This window comes from Ostreococcus tauri (genome assembly GCF_000214015.3).
Source record: "Ostreococcus tauri WGS project CAID00000000 data, contig chromosome 07, whole genome shotgun sequence".
Lineage (NCBI taxonomy): Eukaryota > Viridiplantae > Chlorophyta > Mamiellophyceae > Mamiellales > Bathycoccaceae > Ostreococcus > Ostreococcus tauri.
Genome location: NC_014432.2, coordinates 263,376 through 281,072, shown reverse-complemented (window position 1 = coordinate 281,072; position 17,697 = coordinate 263,376). Strand labels below are relative to the sequence as shown.

The window sequence follows — 17,697 nt, the reverse complement described above, 5'->3', positions numbered from 1 at the left end:
CGCGCGGGGGACATCATCCGAGATGGCGCTCGAACTCGAGCGCGCGCTCGATGGACTCGCGCGCGCGCTCGAGGGGCGCATCGGGGCGCGGGACTTCGCGGAGGCGATCGTGAGTGAGGCGCACGCGATCGCGCGCGCGGAGACGGCGGCGAGCGCGTGGGCGTGGGACGCGCTGGGACGGATCGCGAATGGCGCGAGCGCGCTCGGACGGGACGGAGGCGGGTTCGAGGGGTTTACAGCGACGGAAACGCGGGCGAGCGGAGAGGCGCTGGTGGAGATGGTGGAACGGGTGATGGTGCGCGGCGCGGACGCGGTCGCGGGCGCGGGTGGTGCGGACGCGAGTGGGATGGTGGCGGCGGCGGCGAGGCGCGCGAGCGAGGCGGCGGCGGCGGCGGACGGATCGAGCGCGGGCGTCGTCGCCGCGGGCGTCGTCGCCGCGCTCGCGTTCGCGGCGAGACCCGCCGCGAAGAGTGGTATGGACGAGTGGGCGGCGCTGGCGAGCCGAGAGGGGGAGTTGGAACCGCCCGAGCTTCGACGGTACGATCCGGAGACGACGCGAAAGTACTTTAACAAGAGACCGTGGATTTTACTCAAGCGCGGCTTGCGATCGATCTCGCTCCTCGGGTCGTTCGTGCTCAAGCTCCGGTTAGATCGCAAACTCATGGGCGAGAACGCGAGCGATGAGAAAAAGAAGACGTTGAACACGAAGCGCGCGGCACAGTTGAGAGAGTTGTTGGTGTCGCTCGGGCCGACGTACGTCAAGCTCGGACAGGTATTGAGCAGCCGTGCGGACCTGTTACCGGCGGAGTACATCGAAGAATTGCGCGTTCTTCAAGACAAAGTCCCGCCGTTCGACGACGACTTGGCTCGTAGAATCTTGGAGCGCGAACTTGGAGCCACGGCAGGACGCCTGTCGCTCGGTTCAACGCCCATCGCTAGCGCGAGTCTCGGACAGGTGTACAAGGGCACGTGGAGGAAGGACGACGGCACTTTGGAGGAAGTCGCAGTCAAAGTACAACGCCCAGGAGCGCTCGTGGCCATCAGTCTGGACATCGGGATCATCCGCATGTTCGCAGAGCCGTGGAGACGGTGGAATAACCTGAACTCGGATCTCGAAGGCCTGGTCGACGAATGGGGACGCAGGTTCATCGCGGAGCTCGATTACGATGCTGAAGCAACGAACGGTGAAAAGTTTGCTGAGGCTATGGCAGCGCGTTCTGACTTGGGTGGCGTCGTCACCGCGGCGCCGGTGTTCCGTCAAGCCTCGACCCGCGCCGTCCTCACGACGGGCTGGATCGACGGCGTGCGTTTGCAGGACAGCACGGCGGACGACACCGCGCAGCTCGCTGCGGTTGCCCTCACGTCATATCTCGCCATGCTCTTAGATCTGGGTTTTCTCCACGCCGACCCGCATCCGGGCAACTTGCTTCGCACCAACGACGGCAAGCTGTGCATTCTCGATTGGGGTCTCGTGACGCCAGTGTCGAAGGACTTGTCTACAGCCATTTTGAAGTTCATCGCGCACTTGGTGAGCAAAGACTTTGAAGCCGTTCCAGGCGATTTGGACGCGATGGGTTTCATTCCTTCCGGCAAACGTGAGGCAATGGAGGACTCAGGCGTCGCCCGAGCTCTTGGGTTGTTGTTCTCAGCGCTCGCCCGTGGTGGTGGCGCACAAGGCTTCAGAGAAGAGCTCGGTCTGCCGGACGAAGATCGCATCAAGGAGATTCGCAAAGAGCTGAAGGGTGTAAAGGACCCCAAGAAAAGACGCGACGCCTTCTTGGAGGCGGCAGGGACGGATTCAAAGGTGGCGCAACTCACGAAGGATTTGGAGGGAGTGCAGGAGAAATACGGGAACATCTTCCAGATCCCAGCGTACTTTGGTTACATTCTTCGAGCATTTTCCGTTCTCGAAGGGATCGGCTTGACGGTGGACAAGAATTATTCAATCGCAAACGAATGCTATCCGTACGTCGCTCGTCGACTGTTGACGGACAAGTCTCCTGAGACGCGCAAGGCATTGGAGCAACTGTTATACGGCAAAGAAAGCGGCGAGCACGCTGTTCTGAGCGTCAACCGAGTCCGGCAACTCTCCACCGCTTTTGGGAGCTACACATCCATTACAAGCCGCTCGAATGGTGCCGTAGTGCCAGAGGGATCGTCGACGAAGAAGATCTCCAATAGCACGCGAGAGGCCCTTAAGTTGGCTTTTGATCCCGCGGGTGGACCGATTCAAGATATTGCGTTGCGCGAACTTGGGCGATACGCAGGCGCGCTTGCGGCCACGACGGCTTCTTCTGCCATCGCCGCACCGTTCAGTGCCGCCGAATCTCTAGCAAGATCTTTCGGACCAGCCGCGCAACTTCTCGGCAGTGCTCAGGAGACTCTGGCTCCGTTGGAACGCGTCACGCACGCGTCTGACGAAGACATTGAAACCTTAAGAGTCGTGGATGAACTTCGTAATTTGTTCTCAGGTGTAGACGAACGGAAAGATGAAACTAAAAGTTCGCAGGGCAACGAGCTAATACCGCCAGAAATCGACGTGGAACTCCTGCAGGAGCTCATTGATCTCGCGCCGGAACTGGCGCCAGGGGCGCAGGCTGCGGCGTTCCGATTCGGCTCGGTCTTACTTGACCAGGCCGCTTATCGTGTCGCGCGTACGACACAGTCTAACTAACGCATGACACCCATTTAGTAGTGTATTTTTTATTCAAGCGAACATTTCTGCTTCTCATATTTCAATCTCTCTACATCTTCTCTAAATCCAGCGGATGAAGAACCAAACCATTTTTCGCACCCGAGTCTCGGCCCCAACGCCCAAGTCTCGGTTCCTGTCCCATACCTGCGAGTACAAACCGACCGGTGCTAGCAACTTGGATGGCGTTCACGAAACCGCGGGCGGGAAGGCAGTCAAGAGGGACGAGTGGCTCGCCTTCGTGCGACGTCTTCCACAATCGAATGGCGCCGTCGGCGGCGCCTGAGGCAGCGAAATCCGTTCCCTTACCGACATGCACGGCGCTGACCCAGCTAGCCATATCTCCAACGCCACCGTCGTTTTTAGAGCTGATACCACTAGATACTTGCGCGGCCTCTCGTTGTTCCTGGGCTGTTTTGGCGTCGGTGTCGCTGAATCCTCTCGGTGCGACGACATCTCTAAAGCCGTGCACATTTTCCCACGACTGCGCCGCGCGCTTTCGTTGCGTATTCCAGATGGCCACCGTCCCATCTTGGGACCCGGTGAGCCAGTGATCGTGCGCGGTGAAGGCGCAGCTCTCTGCCTGACCGCCGCCCTGGGGTGGTCGCAGCACCAACTGCGAATCCTCGGGAACTTTCCAAAATCTCGTCGCCCTGTCCGCACCGACAGTCACGAGTCGTTCTCGACGCTGTGTATCCAACCCAATGCACCGCTCCTGATGTCCAAAGAGCGTATCAACGTACGCCATGTCATCAAGAGACCAAATCTTCACGGTGCGATCCTCCGAACAAGAAAAGAGCTGACCTGTGCCGTGGCGAAAGCCGAGTCCCGTGATCGCTCCTCTGTGGCCCGCAAACGCCGTCACGTGAGTCATAGTCCTCGTGTCCCACACGTGTACGCGCTTATCGGCGCCGCCGGTGGCGAACAAGTTCCTATCGCCGCTCACAGCGCAGCACAGCATGACGTGCGAGCCACACTTTGGCGGCGCCTGCGGTCCGCCGCCGCCTTGCAGCGGATCCACCACCACGTCCGGTGTTCTTGGAAATCGTGTTCGCTTCTCCGTCTCGATATCCCACATGAATATGGATCCATCCTTCGAGACGCTGTACGCGGTGCGATCGTCCTCCGTGAGCGCCACGCCCGTGACGGCGCGCTTGTGTCCTCTCCACGTTCCGCTCGCCCTCGCCGACACCCGCACTCGATCCGCGATCGCCTCCCTTTGATGCCCGCTCTTCTTCTGCGCCTCCATCATCAAACGTCCAGCCAATCGCGCGTGCGAGTCCAAATTTTTCCCCTCCCCGTCCTCCTCTTCCTCATCCGTGTCCTCCGCAGCCGCCTCCTCTCGCAGCCGCTCCAGGTACGCCTTGGCCAAACGAATCCTCTTCTCCTGCACCGTCTCCCGCGCCGCCGCTTCCGCCTCCGCCGCCGCCTCCGCATCGCTCCCTTCTCCCGTCTCCATCGCCTCCCGTCGCGCGCGCGCGACGCCCGATCGTTCGTCCTCGTCGTCCAGCGTCTCGTTCGCCTCTCTCTCGGCATCGTCCGCGTCGTTCGCGTCCCCCGTCGCGCGCGCGCGTCGCCCCGCTCGATCGCCCGCCCGCGCGTTCGGCGCCATCGTCGACGTCCGCGAACGCGTGCGCGCCGCGCGCGCGTCTGAAGCGTCCGATCGAACGCGCCGAGCGCGACGCGCGACGATGGCGGGCGGCGGCGGCTATAACCAAAAACAAAACGCGTTTCTTCACACGCGTGGGGTTCAGCCCGCCCGACCCCGAATGCGGTCGACGGCGATCGACACGGCGACGCGCGCGACCGCCCGTCGACGTCGACGCGATCGACCCCGAGGGCGGTCGTGAACGACGCCCGCGGACGTGAGCGCGCGAGCGACGACGCGCGTCGACCGCTCGAACGGCAGCGATCGCGATCGCGCGGGACGGACGGTTCGACGCGCGCGTCCGAGGGTCGAACGACGACGGGTGACGAACGAGCGCGGCGGGGCGCGTGGTGGGACGCGCGATGACGCGGTTGCGAACGTCCGAGTACGGTGATTACGACGCCATGGTGCGAACGCTGTTGGAGCATAAGTTTTTGCCCGAAGATGAGGTGGTGGCGCTGTGCGATCGAGCGCGCGGGTTGCTGGCGGAGGAGTCGAACGTGCAGTTCGTCCGGGCGCCGGTCACGGTGGTGGGAGACATACACGGACAGTTTCATGACATGATGGAGATGTTTAAGATGGGTGGTCTGGCGCCGGATACGAATTATCTGTTCTTGGGGGATTACGTCGATCGCGGGTACTACAGCGTGGAGACGGTGACGCTGGTGGTGGCGCTCAAGGTGAGGTACCCGGATCGAGTGACCATCATCAGAGGGAATCATGAATCGAGGCAGATCACGCAGGTGTACGGGTTTTACGACGAGTGCATGCGGAAGTACGGTCACGCGGGGATTTGGAAGGCGTTTACCGATCTTTTTGACTTCATGCCTCTGAGCGCGGTGATTGAGAATAAGATATTCTGCCCGCACGGGGGGCTGTCACCCTCGATCGATACGCTTGAGGACGTGCGTAAAATCGATCGGTTCGCTGAGGTCCCTCACGAGGGGCCGGTGTGCGATTTAGTGTGGAGCGATCCAGACGATCGCGCGGGTTGGGGAATGAGTCCGCGCGGCGCCGGGTACACCTTTGGAGAAGACATTACGCAGCAGTTCAACCACAACAACGGGTTGAAGCTCATCGCCCGCGCGCATCAACTGGTCATGGAGGGTTACCTGTGGCATCACGATCAATCGCTGGTAACCATCTTCAGCGCACCGAATTACTGTTACCGCTGCGGCAACCAGGCGAGCATTATGGAGGTGGACGACAACCTCGGGACGTCCTTCCTCCAATTCGATCCAGCGCCGCGCCGAGGCGAGGAGCAGCAGGCGGCGAAGCGATGCCCCGATTACTTCCTTTAGACGACGATAGGCGTGTACAATTGGCAACGAGCGTTTGTTTCACTCTCTCCCCCCGCGCCCGCGTCCGCCCTCCGCGTTTTCCACCACCCAGCCGCCGCCGCCTCTCTCGACCGAGCATTTCCTCACCTCACTCCTCGTCTGCTCCACCGCTCGATCTCGCGCTCGACCGAGACCACGTCGACGTGCGCACCGTCACTCGGTACCGACCGTGCGCGCGCGATCGCGTGCGCACCGCGCGAGGCGACGACGACGACGACGCGATGACGGTTGACTTTTTGCAGCGAAAACGCTCCAAGCGCGAGGCGAAGAAGGCGCGCGCGGCGTCGCGCGTGGACGAGAACGGACGGCGTATTCGTGGGAAAAAGGGGCCGAAGAGAGCGCTGAGAGGGATGTGCGCGAACGCGCCGCCGACGCCGCCGGCGCTTCGAGAGGAGGACGAGCGAGAGGAGGCGCGACGTAGCGGCGAAAAGAGAAGGGCGGAGCGAGAGCGGGTGGCGAGTAAGGCGCTGCGGAAGAAGATGCGGGCGGCGAGGGAGGATTTAAAGACAGGAGACGAGGCGATGGGGGAGATGGAGGGCGGGGGTGAGATCGTTGTGGATGGTGAGGGGTCGGCGGTGCCGGATTATTTCATGGACGCAATGAAGAGCATCGGGCATCGAAGGACGACGCCAGTGCAGCGCGGTTGCTGGCCGGCGGCGTGCGCGGGAAAGGATGTACTCGCGATCGCGCCGCCGGGGAGCGGGAAGACACTCGGATTTTTGTTGCCTGCGATCGAGGTCGCGCTCCGTGATCTAAGGGAAAATCCGAACGCTGGCAAGAAGTACCCGGGGTCGCCGGCGGCGCTCGTAGTGGCGCCCACTCGCGAGCTCACGCTGCAAATCTCCACCGTGTGTAACAAGCTCAAGAAGGCGGTCCCGGTTCGCTCAGTGGCAGTGTACGGCGGCGTATCGCAAGAAGATCAAGAAGAAGCGTTGGGGCAGCACACTTCCCACGCTTTTCTAGTCATCGGGACACCAGGTCGGTTGAACGCAGTACTCGAATCCGGCGCGCTGAAGTTGGATCGATGCAAGATCCTCGTCTTGGACGAGGCCGACCGCATGCTCGCCCTCGGGTTCGAGGAGCAGTTGTTGAAGATTCGTGATGCACTTCCGAACGCTAACGACGGCAGACAGACCTTGCTATTCAGCGCGACGTTCCCCAAGGCGGTGCGAACAATTAGCAAGTCGTGGCTCGGCGAAGGCTTCGAGACAGTGAAGATTGAAGTTGCAGACGGTAAATCGGGGACGATGGCGGGGAAAAGCGATGACGAAATGACAACACATATGGCTACCGTTGAACAAACCGTGCACGTTTGCGCCGAGCACAAGAAGAGCCGGAAACTGATGAAGTATATTACCAAGCTTCGCGCCGCCGACGGCAGAGCTCGAAGCCGAGTCCTCGTCTTTGCAAATCGCATCAAAACGGTCCAATTCATCGCCGAACTCTGCAAGCGGCACAACGAAAAGGTGAGCACGCTCTTCGGTACGATGAAACAGGAGCGACGAGACCAAGCCATGAAAGATTTCAAGGCAGGGAAGACGCCCGTATTGATTGCCACGGATGTCGCCGGTCGAGGTCTGGACATCGCGGGGTTGGAGTATGTTGTGAACTGGGATTTCCCGGGTAGCATTGAGCAATATCGCCATCGCGTCGGTCGAGCCGGGCGCCAGGGCAAACGTGGTGCCGCACTCTCATTTTTTACACGCAAGTTTGCGCCGCTCGCCGGAGATTTGATTGAGCTCTTGAAGAAGGGTGACCACTTCGTCGATCCAAATCTAGAAATCTTGGCAAAGGTCGCTGCGAGTCTTCCGAAGACAAATGCGAAGAGTGTCAAGAACGCCGATCGGTTCAACGAAGATCCCGCTGATGAACATGGCGAATTGGAGGTGGAGGAAGAAGAAGATGAGAACAACGATGCGGAGAAGAAGCCAGCCGCGGGAAAGCAAGATGATTGGCGACGAGGTGAACATGTGGAAAGCGAAGCGGGCGATGAGGAAGACGATGACTGTGACATGCGGCGGAAGAAGGCATGGTGGAATAGCGACAAGTCTGGACGCGGTGGTGTGTTTGTGAAAAAATTCACGGGATCGATGGGAGGGAAACGTAAAGTCTCTGTTGGTCCGAGCGCGGCTGAGATTGAAAAGAAGAAGAAACGCTCGATGAAGTAGAACTCTTTTAGCGACGATGCGACGATGTTGTCATAAGGTGCCATCCTAGGGAGCGTACACTTACAAACGACCACGACTACTATTAAGGATTCATCTCGCACGATCCTGCACCGGTGAGACGCTCGTGATCGTCCATGATCTCTGCAAGTAAATCTCCCACGTTGGTCTCGTAATTTTTCGGCACGGCGCACGCGAAGACGCACGGCGCCCACCCTCTTGCCTCAGACTCCTCTCGATACACATCTATGATCTCCAGTACTTCCGTTGAGCTCATGCCGCTCAAAAACATCATTCTCGGCACACCAAGCGCTTGCTTCACCGAACTCGCGTCGTCTTGCGTCGCCTCCAGTGCCCGTCCCAGCGGTGCTCGTAACGCGTTCTTCTCACACGCATTCACCCTGATGAAATCCGCTCCGATCTCGTTTAAGATCTCTCGCCAAACCTTGAGCTCTTCCCTGGTGAACCCAACGCACAGGACGCACTCCAGACCGAACCGACCGTCCGCGACGCCCCCCGGGGCGTCGTCGCTGTCGCCGTCTATCGGTGCAAAGTTGGTCTCTTCCTCCACCCCGGTTCGGATCGTCGACGACCGGTGTGCGCGTCCGCCTCGCGCGCGGCGTCTCGAGAGACCGCGCGGTGTGATTGTGGCGAGCGTGAGGTGTTGGTACGACGCGACGGCGCGCATATCGAGCGGCGAAGTGATGACGTGTGTCGTCACTGTTATTCTTTACTGGAACCTCTCGCGAGCAAGAGCGCCGTGACGTCGGAAGAGAACGGATCGAGTCCGAGAATGGGCTGTGGATTGATGCACTATAAAACTTAACTACGATAAGTAGCTATCACGGAGGACACTGCGGTGGGTCGGCGACGAAGCCTTCCTCAGAGAAGAGGTGTGGAAATTTGGACATGAAGTCGAAGCGTTGCTGCAGCCAAGGCGTGTCCGGCGTCGCGTTCTCTTCCAACCACTTACGGGTGATGCGAAATCTAGGAATGGTCTCGGAACAGCGTTCTTTAAACGCCGTTGTTCCTTTTCGGAACCGATGTAACGACTCTCTGGGTTTTTCGTGAGGGGAGGCTGAAGCTTCCGAATAGGCCCCGTCGTTCGCGAAGCGCCGAACGAGGGGCGACCTGAAGAGGTTGATGAAGTACTCTTTAGCCTCCGTATTGCCCATTGCGAAAATGGAATCGCACCCCTCTGAGTTGTACTGCGCGTCATGGTGCCTGTGTTCTTCACGGCCGTGAACGTGAAGCGCCGGGTCCTTCACTCCCAGGAACCCGTGCGCGTAAAACGCCGCAGCGTGCAAATGGGCGAGTTCAGCGGAGGCAAAGATGCACGTAGAGTCGAAATGTGAATCGTAAGGGAGAACCATTCCGAGCGTGCTCGTGTGGAACGCCACAAAGTTATCATCCAGTCTTGCTGGACCGTGGATCACACGCTGTTGCACGCTGCGGTACATCCGACGGCTCCATTCCTTTGTAAACGGCGTCCACGCAAGCGCGGGCTTTGCCCTATCGAGCCAAGCCTCGAATTTATCCATATACGCCTGCGGATTCCGCCCCATCAATTTTATCATGTCGTGATCGAGGAATACGAAGTATTCGTACAACGGGTTCCGCTCGAGCGCGCGCTCGAGCAGGGCGTTTCTCCCCGTCGTCCAAGTTGTCCCTGGCGCGTAGAACTTGAACGGATCCCCGCTCCCCGGATCGCTGTCATAACTAAGCGAGAAAAAGTCTCGCGATGCCGACGCGAGCGCGTTCGGGTCCACCCCGTGCGCGCTCTGTACCAACCACGCGAAGCGCTTCGCTCCTCCCAAGGCCGCCCGCCTCGTCGCATTCTCGCACCCAAGCGCCGCACTCTCGCGGTTAACCGCGTACACATCATCGTCCGAAAGTCGACTGCGATGCGTCCGCGACCCGAGCGCGCGCCCGAGCGCGCTCTCGCCCGTCGAGGACGTCGACACCGACGCCAACACCAACACCGACGCCAACACCAAAGCCACCACCAAAGCCGACGCACGCGAGAGCGTTCGCCCCGTGCTCGCGCGCGTCGACGCGATCAACGGGCTGGACTCGATCGGTGACGCATCGCGCGCCGTCGGCATCCTTCGCGCCGCGTCGGACTCCGACGCGCGCGCGCGCGATGCGCTGGGTCCCGCGCGATGGCGGTTTGCACTCCCGGGTGTCGCACGCGGCGCACGCGCGCGAGAAAACATCTCACGTTGCTGAATGATGGGTTTACGATAACCAGAGTAGTGCACCGTGGCCCTTTTTGCCGTCCCCGAGACGAAAGCACAGGCTCCCAGTGCGCGCGCGCGCCTCGACCGCACTCGACGTCGCGTCGGAACGCGCCGCACACCTCGCTCGCTCGGTCAATCCGGTCGAGAGTAATTTACCGCGAGCACCTGTTCGATCGGCAGTCCGTGACGGACGCACCGAGAGCCACAAAGTACACCCGAACGAAACATGCTCGCATCGATGACGATGACGGCGACGACCGCCTCGGCGGCGTCTGCGCGCGCGCGATTGAGCTCCAAGGCGAGCGCCGAGCGCGTCGGGACGAAGGTTTCTTCGCTCATTCGTGCGAACAAACGTGACGTTCGATGCGAAGGTGCGTGCGGGACGAACGACGCGCGCGAGGGCGACGATTGGACGACCCTAAACCTAAAACCTGGATAGGGCCCGCGCGCGGAGGACAGTGAAAAAGCGATCGCGCACGGTGGACACCCGGATGAAAATCGAGAGACTGCGAGAACGCGACGACTGACGTGTGATCGCGCGATATTGGTTTCACTCGCGCAGTGACCGCGGAGAGCTCGATCAACCAAATCGGGTTCGCCACGCCCCCGTCGACTGGCGCCGCGCCGAAGTGGGACGCCATCATCGAGGTGGGCGGCTCGCAACAGTTCGTTTCCGAGGGTCGATACTACGAGTGCCACAGCCTTAAAGGCGTCGAACCGGGCTCGAAGATCGCGTTCGAGCGCGTTCTCGGCACGCACGATGGCAACGCTCCGACGTGGGGTCACCCGTACGTGTCGGGCGCGCGCGTCGAGGCGACGGTGTTGGAGAACTACGACGACAAGAAGGTCATCGTCTTCAAATACAGACCGAAGAAGCACTATCGCAGAAAGAACGGTCACCGCCAAGCGATGACGCGATTCCTCGTCACCAAGGTGGTCAAGGCGTAAGCGCACGGTGAGAGGAGGCGCACGGCCAGCGCGCGAGGGCGATGGATTCATTCACACATAGAAGTCATGATGATATCACGCGCACGACGGTTAATTATTTCGCTAGGAGTTGTGTAATACGTGACTTAGCACGCATGGGAAAACGTGGCATCCTCTTCGTCTCGCTCGGACTTGCCTCGCGCCGCGACACACGGCGCCTCGCTCGTGTCACGCGGATGTCCCTCGTCGACGTCGCGCGCGTTCGTGGCGCGGGCGCATCGACGTCCGCGTCGCGCCGACGAAATTATAGGGCGTCTCGCGTGACGCTTGTTCGCGCGTCATCCTCGTTCGGCGCGGCGAGCGCGTCGAAGTCTCACGCTCGAGGCCTCGCGCTCGACCGACACCTCGTGGTCGACCGCTACGCCGATGGCCTGCGCCAGCTCCACGCTTCACCGGACGTCTTCGTGATTGACGAATTCTTATCCCCCGCCGCGTGCGAGGACGTAATCGCACGCGCGCGGGCGAAGGGGGACATGACGCAGAGCCCGGTGGTGTACGCGGGTTGGACGCGAGATGTAGAGGCTTGGACGTCCACCGTCTCCAGTGGGCCCGCGGTGTGGGTGGGGGCGCTAGCGATGCTCATAGGATCAACTGCGTTCGGACAGAGCGGCTTGGGGTTGCTCGGGGAGGGAGTAGTCGGGTACCTTGCCGCGGTCGGCGCGGCGTACGGCGCCTCGATGTCAACGGTGGCGATGAAGGAAGCTGAGCTGAGGGAGCTTCGCACGAGCACGAGCACCGCGCTCGATGGTTCGGGCGCGGGCGAACGCGAACTCATACGCGCGACGGAAAGATTGCTCCCGGAGACCTCGTGGACGCAGTACGAGGCGCCGACGGTTATTCGATACGAGCCCGGGCAAAAGTTGGCGCCCCACTTCGACGCGAATCAACGCGCGGACGTCGAAGATGCCGACCGCGGAGGACAGACGCTCGCGACGCTGTTGGTATACTTAAACGACGTCGACGAAATCAAAGGTGGAGGACAGACAGTGTTCGGCCGTCTGGAGGACGGTCTCGCCGTGCAACCGGCGAAAGGACGGGCGCTCTTATTTTTCCCGGCGAACGTCGACGGCGAGTTCGACGAGCGCGTCGAGCACGAGGGCGCGGAGGCCACGGAAGAGAAATGGATCGTGCGCGTCTGGGTGCATCAACGTCGCGTTGGTTCGCCGTGCGGATTGCCCGACGACTACGCGTCTTTGTAATCTCGCCGCTGGCGCGTCATTATTTATTTATTCCTGCCCATCCTCGTCTTCGTCGTCCAAAAAAATGTGAGCATTATTAACGTGCCGTTGGTTCAAGCCTCTCGTTAGATGCAAAAGAGAAATTTTCGCGACGGGGAATTGAACCCCGGTCTCTCGGGAGCTGAGCTGAGATGACAGCCGAGCTGTAGCTGAGAATGACAGCCGAGCATACTGACCACTATACGATCGCGAACGCGCCGCTCGGGAGAGGGCACTGGACTCACGTCATTACACGTGGATCGTTGCCGAGGCGTTCGTCTTGCCTGGAAATAGGCTGAACGCGCTCGATACTACACGACTACGAATTTTCCGCCAGCCCAGCACATTAACCTTTGTATCGTACATGTTACGGCTCTTATTGTATCCGAATCGGGGTTCTTTTCGGAGTCATGACCCGGCAATAGTGGTATAACACGTTTCACGCAACGCCACCAATATATATACGACGAGCTCGACGATCTCGACGATCTCGACGATCTCGACGCGTCCTCGATTGGATAACCTCGACCCATCGTCATCGCGCATCTCGCCGCACACGTCGTCGCCCGACTCGTCTCCGCGCGCGATCGTCTCCGCACACCGGCGTCACATCGCGCACGATGCGCGCCGTGGCCGCGCACTATCGCGCGCCGACGCGAACGCGTCGCGCGCCCGCGATTCGTCAGCCGTCCACGTCGCGCGCGCGTCGGACGTCGACGCTCGCGGTCGCGCGCGCCGCGGGCTCGTCGTCGCAAAATATCATGCCGAGCAACGGGGCGAATAAGCCGGTGGCCATCATCACGGGCGCGTCGTCCGGTCTCGGTCTGTACACGGCCAAGGCGCTGATCGAAAAGGGATACTTTGTCGTCATGGCTGTGCGAGACCCGCGAAAGGGCGAGACCAAGGCGAACGAGCTCGGGTTCGATAAGAAGTCGTACGCGGTGATGTACTGTGAACTCGGCGAGTTGGCGAGCGTGCGAGAGTTCTGCTCGGGGTTCCGACGATCTCCGTACGTGAAAAATTTTCAGGCGCTCGTGTGCAACGCGGCGCTGTATCTGCCGAACGCCACGGTGCCGTCGTACACCAAGGACGGTTTCGAGGAGTGCGTCGGGGTGAATCACCTCGCCCATCACTTGATGTGCTTAGAACTGCTCGATGACCTGGCCAAGGCGCCGGATGCGAACATGAAGCGACTCATAATCGTCGGTTCGGTCACCGGGAACACGAACACGCTCGCCGGTCAGGTACCGCCGCGCGCCGGTTTGGGCGACCTCTCCGGATTGAGGAACGGCTTCAAGAACAGCGATCGTAACCAAGGAGCGCACATCGACGGCTCGCGATTCATCGGTGCTAAGGCGTACAAGGATTCTAAGCTCTGCAACATGCTCGACATCAAGGTTTTCGCCGAGCGTTACGGCGAATCCACCGGCATAAAGTTCAGCACCATGTACCCCGGTTGCATCGCTGATTCTAACTTGTTCCGTAACCACACTCCTTTTTTCCGTTGGCTTTTCCCGATACTTCAAAAGAACGTCACTAAGGGTTACGTCAGTGAAGAAGAAGCTGGCCAGCGCCTCGCGTCCATCGTGTACGATCCGCGATACACCGAACAAGGCGCGTACTGGGCTTGGAAGGGCGGCGGCGACCAGCTCTGGGATAACTTCAACAATAACAACGAGGACACACGCACGATTGCGTTCAACAACAAGCCTTCGCGCGAGGGCCGAGACATGGCCAAGGCGAACGCCATGTTTGATATCTCTACGGAGCTCGTCGGCTACAAGCCAAACGTCATCGACGGCGTGTCCAAGGCGTTCGACCGTGTCATCTCCTCTGCTACCGAGAAGATTTCAAAGTAGAAGATGCTGTTGGTTACGTGATCAATCAATATATCGAGCGATCGTTAAACACAGGTCATTCAACGCAACAAAGTCGCGCCGCCACCGAGCGCGCTCACCTGTACAACATCTTCTTCCGCCGCGAACGCGCCGCGATAGAGTTGAGTTGGCTGCGACATGTTTTATTGATGATTCGATTCAACGCGCTTCTGCGTCGAAGAAAGAGCAAAACTTTTAAAACTAACAAGCTACGTGAACGGAAGACGGTCGCGTCAGAAGACCACCTCGCGATTCTTTTTCTTCTTCTTTTCCGGCTTTTTCGCGGGCTCTGCGTCGTCGTCGTCGTCGCCCTCGTCTTCGTCCGCATCGCCCGCTTTTTCGACGTCATCCTGGAAATCATCTTCCAGATCATCTCCACCGAAGCGTCGTTTCTGCCCCGTCGCAACAACCTCCTTTTTCTTCCCAACCTTGTTTGGAACCTTGGTGCACTGCGCCGCGAAGTGTCCGCGCTCTCCGCACCGAATGCACGAGTCACCCTTGTGCGGACAATCCTTCACCAAGTGATCCTTCGCCCGACAAATCTTGCAACACCCACCGTTGATGTACACCCCGTTCGCATTCTTCCCACATGATCTACTCAAATGTCCCGTCTCTCCGCACACGAAGCACTTCGCGTGCGCGTAATTCGTCCACTTTTCCGCGCACGCGCTCGCCGTGTGCTCGCGCGAGCCGCAGTTGTAACACGTCTTCTCCCCCCGCACCGATCCCGCGGCGCCGCCCTTCGCGACTCGACAGTCTCTCAGCGTGTGTCCAACGCCTCGACATCCGAAGCACGTCACCTTACTTCGCCAGATTCCACCGTTCGTGCTCGGCCCGTGTCCACCGCGTCCTCGGCCGCCGCCGCCTCGACCGTCACGGAATCCACCTCTCCCGTCGCCTCGACCGCCGCCTCGACCGCCTCTCCCGCCGCCGCGCGCGCGATCCGACATGCGTCTCGTTCACCCCGCGCCGCGCGCGCGCGCGCGCGCGTCGACGCTCGAGCGTTTCGGCGTGGAGCGCCGACGAGGAATGACGACGAGACGACGACCGCCGTCGGCCCGCACCTTCACACCGCGCGCATGACCGCGCCCGCGCTCGAGCACCTGTACGCGACGTGCGCGCGCGCACTCACTGGACGCGCGGCGGCGTCGAGGCGCGCGCAGATGGAGGCGCGCGCGTCGCAGGCGGTCGTCGACGCGATGTCCAACGTGACGCTCGGTGACGTCCCGCGGTCGATCGAAAACTTCGCGCGACGATGCGCGACGCGCGACGGCGAGGAATCGATCGTGAGCGCGGATGGTGGACGTCCATCGAACGGTCAGCGCGCGATTCTTCGAGCGGTGTCGCACTTGCGGTTGCGCTCGGCGGATGATTACGCGGTGTGCGCGTTTATGCTCGACTGCGGGCAGTCGATACCGCTGCACAATCATCCGGATATGTGCGTGCACATGCGCGTGTTATTCGGGCGGGCGCACGTGCGGGCGTTTGATTTTGTACACGACAATGTCCACTCGGAGTTGTCGACCAAGGAGGCGACGGCTGGGAATGGGAGGCGGCATCAAGCGAGGCTGGTGTTTGACGAGACGGTTTTCGAGAGCGGACGAGGCGGCGCGTTCACGCTCGAGCCTCATCGTTGTAACGTGCACGAAATTCGGGCGGTGACGCCGTGCGCGATATTAGAAGTGCAAACGCCACCGTACGCGGTCGATGGTGGGCGGGACTGTCATTATTTCGAGGAGGTGGAGCAAGCGTCGGCGACGGAGTTTTTGTTGAGAGAAATCGGGTGCCCAGATACGTTTGAGTGCGTAAGGTTCAATCGTCACGGCGAATTCGATGCATACACATAGCAGACATGTAAAGAAAGAATCGTTGTTGTACAAACACCAGGTACCGGGTATGGCGCTGAAAACTCGTTTCGTCGCGCCTCTCACACGAAGAGTTCCACCTCGTAACTTGGATCGAGAATGACAATTGGGACCGTCACATAACGCTTCTCCGTCTTCTCTCGCCATCCTCGATCGCCGAACGTCGACATCATCTCGGCGAGAAACACACTCGTCATTACCGTGGCGAGGTTGATTCCGGGGCATTGATGCTGCCCCATGCCTCCGGGAAAGAAGGTGTCATTTGCGACGTTGTTTGCGCCCGCCTCTGCGGTGCCGGCAATGAATCTCTCGGGTTTGAACTCGTCGGGATCCGGAAAGATGGCTTCATCGCGAAACGGAATTCTCGGATCAGCGGTCAGCACGTATCCGGCCGGAATGTCGTACCCGTCGAAGCTTCTGTCCGACGGATTCACTCTGAGTCCGCCCGCAGTCTGTGGCATCACACGAAGGCTTTCCTTTGTAACAGCGTTGGTGAACTTCAGAGCCATGATATCATCCAGAGTGGCGATGCGACGGCATCCATCCATGGGAGAGCAAACCGCGTCGGAGAATTCATGCGCGACCGCGCGACGAGTATCGGCGTGCTCGCCGAGTAACGTAAACGCGTGTCCCATGAGCGCCGCGGCTTCAATGTATGCTCCCCAGACCATTAACACGCACGTTGTCGCGATTCGTTCGTCGCTAAATGTTTCTCCATTTTCGTCCTTTGCCGTCGAGTACTGTTTGTAGAAGAAGTACTTCGGATCGTCGAGCTCGTTCGCTGCGACGACGCTGCGGAAGTGATTCTCGCAGTACCTGACAAGCTCATCCAACGCGGTACGACCAGATTTGAACTCGGGTGACCACTTGCCCAAGGAAAGCAGACCCGCGTTATACGCGACCATCGCTCTCTTGTATCGCTCATCCGGGACGTGTCCTAAGAAGAGTTCGAACAGGAGATCGAGGGCAAAATCGACGCACTCGACGCCTGGTCTGAATGAGACTACCTTCTCGCCATTCTCTTCGCTCTTACTCCGACTCCGACCCGACAAATCTTCTACGAATGCTCGCGTGCGTTCTCCGATCGTTTCGGCGTATGTCTCGAGCGCGAATCTCCCTAAGACGCGTTTGAAATTTGCGCGCGTCGCTTGGTGTCGCTTACCCGACATCCGCAGCGCTCCGTACTCGGTGTGAAGCTCGCGAAACGTTTCCGGAAGCGCCTCATCCGCGGGTAACTCGGCCTCAAACGTCAAAAACTCTCTCACGGCGTCTTTACTCCCGAAGACCACAGCGGGCTTGAAGAACATTGCCGTCTTGAACGTCGGCCCGTACCGCTCGACCCGCCGGCGCACGAAACCGTTCGGATCCGTCACGTATTCCAGCGTCTCCCTGCACCCGAATAACCCGACGCGTCCCGGGGGAAGCTTGCGTCCGCGCTCGCCTCGAATCATCGCTCCGAGGAACTGTCCCACGTCGCCGTCGTGACGGTTCGAGTCGCCATCGACGTCATCATCGAAACTCGCGCTCGCCCGCGCTCGCGCGCTCGACCTCGCCCCTCGCTCGAGATCGCCGCGCGCTCGCCGCGCGCTCGGCGCGCTCGCGCCTCCCGTCGCGCGCGCCGTCGTCGCCATCGCGCTCGAGCGTCGCCGTATGCGGGTGCGGTCTT

At 60.3% G+C, this 17,697-nt stretch overlaps 12 protein-coding genes across 12 annotated transcripts; 7 read left to right on the top strand and 5 right to left on the bottom strand.

Moving 5' to 3' along the window:
• Positions 1-22: 22 nt before the first annotated feature.
• Positions 23-2,674, top strand: OT_ostta07g01820 (Aminoglycoside phosphotransferase; the record flags this gene model as incomplete). Its single annotated transcript, XM_022983772.1, has 1 exon — positions 23-2,674. The coding sequence occupies one exon, from the start codon at positions 23-25 to the stop codon at positions 2,672-2,674; it is 2,652 nt and encodes an 883-aa protein (XP_022839404.1).
• Positions 2,675-2,744: 70 nt separating this feature from the next.
• Positions 2,745-4,304, bottom strand: OT_ostta07g01810 (G-protein beta WD-40 repeat; the record flags this gene model as incomplete). The annotated part of the gene is made up of 1 exon (XM_003080229.1): positions 2,745-4,304. One exon carries the CDS (start codon positions 4,302-4,304, stop codon positions 2,745-2,747), a length of 1,560 nt encoding a protein of 519 aa, XP_003080277.1.
• Positions 4,305-4,702: 398 nt separating this feature from the next.
• On the top strand, positions 4,703-5,641 carry OT_ostta07g01800 (Serine/threonine-specific protein phosphatase/bis(5-nucleosyl)-tetraphosphatase; the record flags this gene model as incomplete). Its single annotated transcript, XM_003080228.2, has 1 exon — positions 4,703-5,641. One exon carries the CDS (start codon positions 4,703-4,705, stop codon positions 5,639-5,641), a length of 939 nt encoding a protein of 312 aa, XP_003080276.2.
• Positions 5,642-5,901: 260 nt separating this feature from the next.
• OT_ostta07g01790 (Helicase, C-terminal) lies at positions 5,902-7,848 on the top strand (the record flags this gene model as incomplete). Its single annotated transcript, XM_022983771.1, has 1 exon — positions 5,902-7,848. One exon carries the CDS (start codon positions 5,902-5,904, stop codon positions 7,846-7,848), a length of 1,947 nt encoding a protein of 648 aa, XP_022839403.1.
• Positions 7,849-7,930: 82 nt separating this feature from the next.
• OT_ostta07g01780 (Uncharacterised conserved protein UCP014543) lies at positions 7,931-8,533 on the bottom strand (the record flags this gene model as incomplete). The annotated part of the gene is made up of 1 exon (XM_003080226.1): positions 7,931-8,533. One exon carries the CDS (start codon positions 8,531-8,533, stop codon positions 7,931-7,933), a length of 603 nt encoding a protein of 200 aa, XP_003080274.1.
• Positions 8,534-8,687: 154 nt separating this feature from the next.
• OT_ostta07g01770 (unnamed product) lies at positions 8,688-9,950 on the bottom strand (the record flags this gene model as incomplete). Its single annotated transcript, XM_003080225.2, has 1 exon — positions 8,688-9,950. One exon carries the CDS (start codon positions 9,948-9,950, stop codon positions 8,688-8,690), a length of 1,263 nt encoding a protein of 420 aa, XP_003080273.2.
• Positions 9,951-10,311: 361 nt separating this feature from the next.
• On the top strand, positions 10,312-11,033 carry OT_ostta07g01760 (Ribosomal protein L21; the record flags this gene model as incomplete). The annotated part of the gene is made up of 2 exons (XM_022983770.1): positions 10,312-10,456; positions 10,648-11,033. The coding sequence occupies 2 exons, from the start codon at positions 10,312-10,314 to the stop codon at positions 11,031-11,033; spliced, it is 531 nt and encodes a 176-aa protein (XP_022839402.1).
• A 41-nt stretch (positions 11,034-11,074) lies between these two features.
• Positions 11,075-12,271, top strand: OT_ostta07g01750 (Oxoglutarate/iron-dependent dioxygenase; the record flags this gene model as incomplete). Its single annotated transcript, XM_003080223.2, has 1 exon — positions 11,075-12,271. The coding sequence occupies one exon, from the start codon at positions 11,075-11,077 to the stop codon at positions 12,269-12,271; it is 1,197 nt and encodes a 398-aa protein (XP_003080271.2).
• Positions 12,272-12,909: 638 nt separating this feature from the next.
• Positions 12,910-14,148, top strand: OT_ostta07g01740 (Short-chain dehydrogenase/reductase SDR; the record flags this gene model as incomplete). The annotated part of the gene is made up of 1 exon (XM_003080222.1): positions 12,910-14,148. The coding sequence occupies one exon, from the start codon at positions 12,910-12,912 to the stop codon at positions 14,146-14,148; it is 1,239 nt and encodes a 412-aa protein (XP_003080270.1).
• Positions 14,149-14,399: 251 nt separating this feature from the next.
• OT_ostta07g01730 (Zinc finger, CCHC-type) lies at positions 14,400-15,116 on the bottom strand (the record flags this gene model as incomplete). The annotated part of the gene is made up of 1 exon (XM_003080221.1): positions 14,400-15,116. One exon carries the CDS (start codon positions 15,114-15,116, stop codon positions 14,400-14,402), a length of 717 nt encoding a protein of 238 aa, XP_003080269.1.
• A 249-nt stretch (positions 15,117-15,365) lies between these two features.
• Positions 15,366-16,013, top strand: OT_ostta07g01720 (Cysteamine dioxygenase; the record flags this gene model as incomplete). Its single annotated transcript, XM_003080220.2, has 1 exon — positions 15,366-16,013. One exon carries the CDS (start codon positions 15,366-15,368, stop codon positions 16,011-16,013), a length of 648 nt encoding a protein of 215 aa, XP_003080268.2.
• An 80-nt stretch (positions 16,014-16,093) lies between these two features.
• On the bottom strand, positions 16,094-17,662 carry OT_ostta07g01710 (Cytochrome P450, E-class, group IV; the record flags this gene model as incomplete). Its single annotated transcript, XM_022983769.1, has 1 exon — positions 16,094-17,662. The coding sequence occupies one exon, from the start codon at positions 17,660-17,662 to the stop codon at positions 16,094-16,096; it is 1,569 nt and encodes a 522-aa protein (XP_022839401.1).
• Between the last annotated feature and the right edge of the window lie 35 nt (positions 17,663-17,697).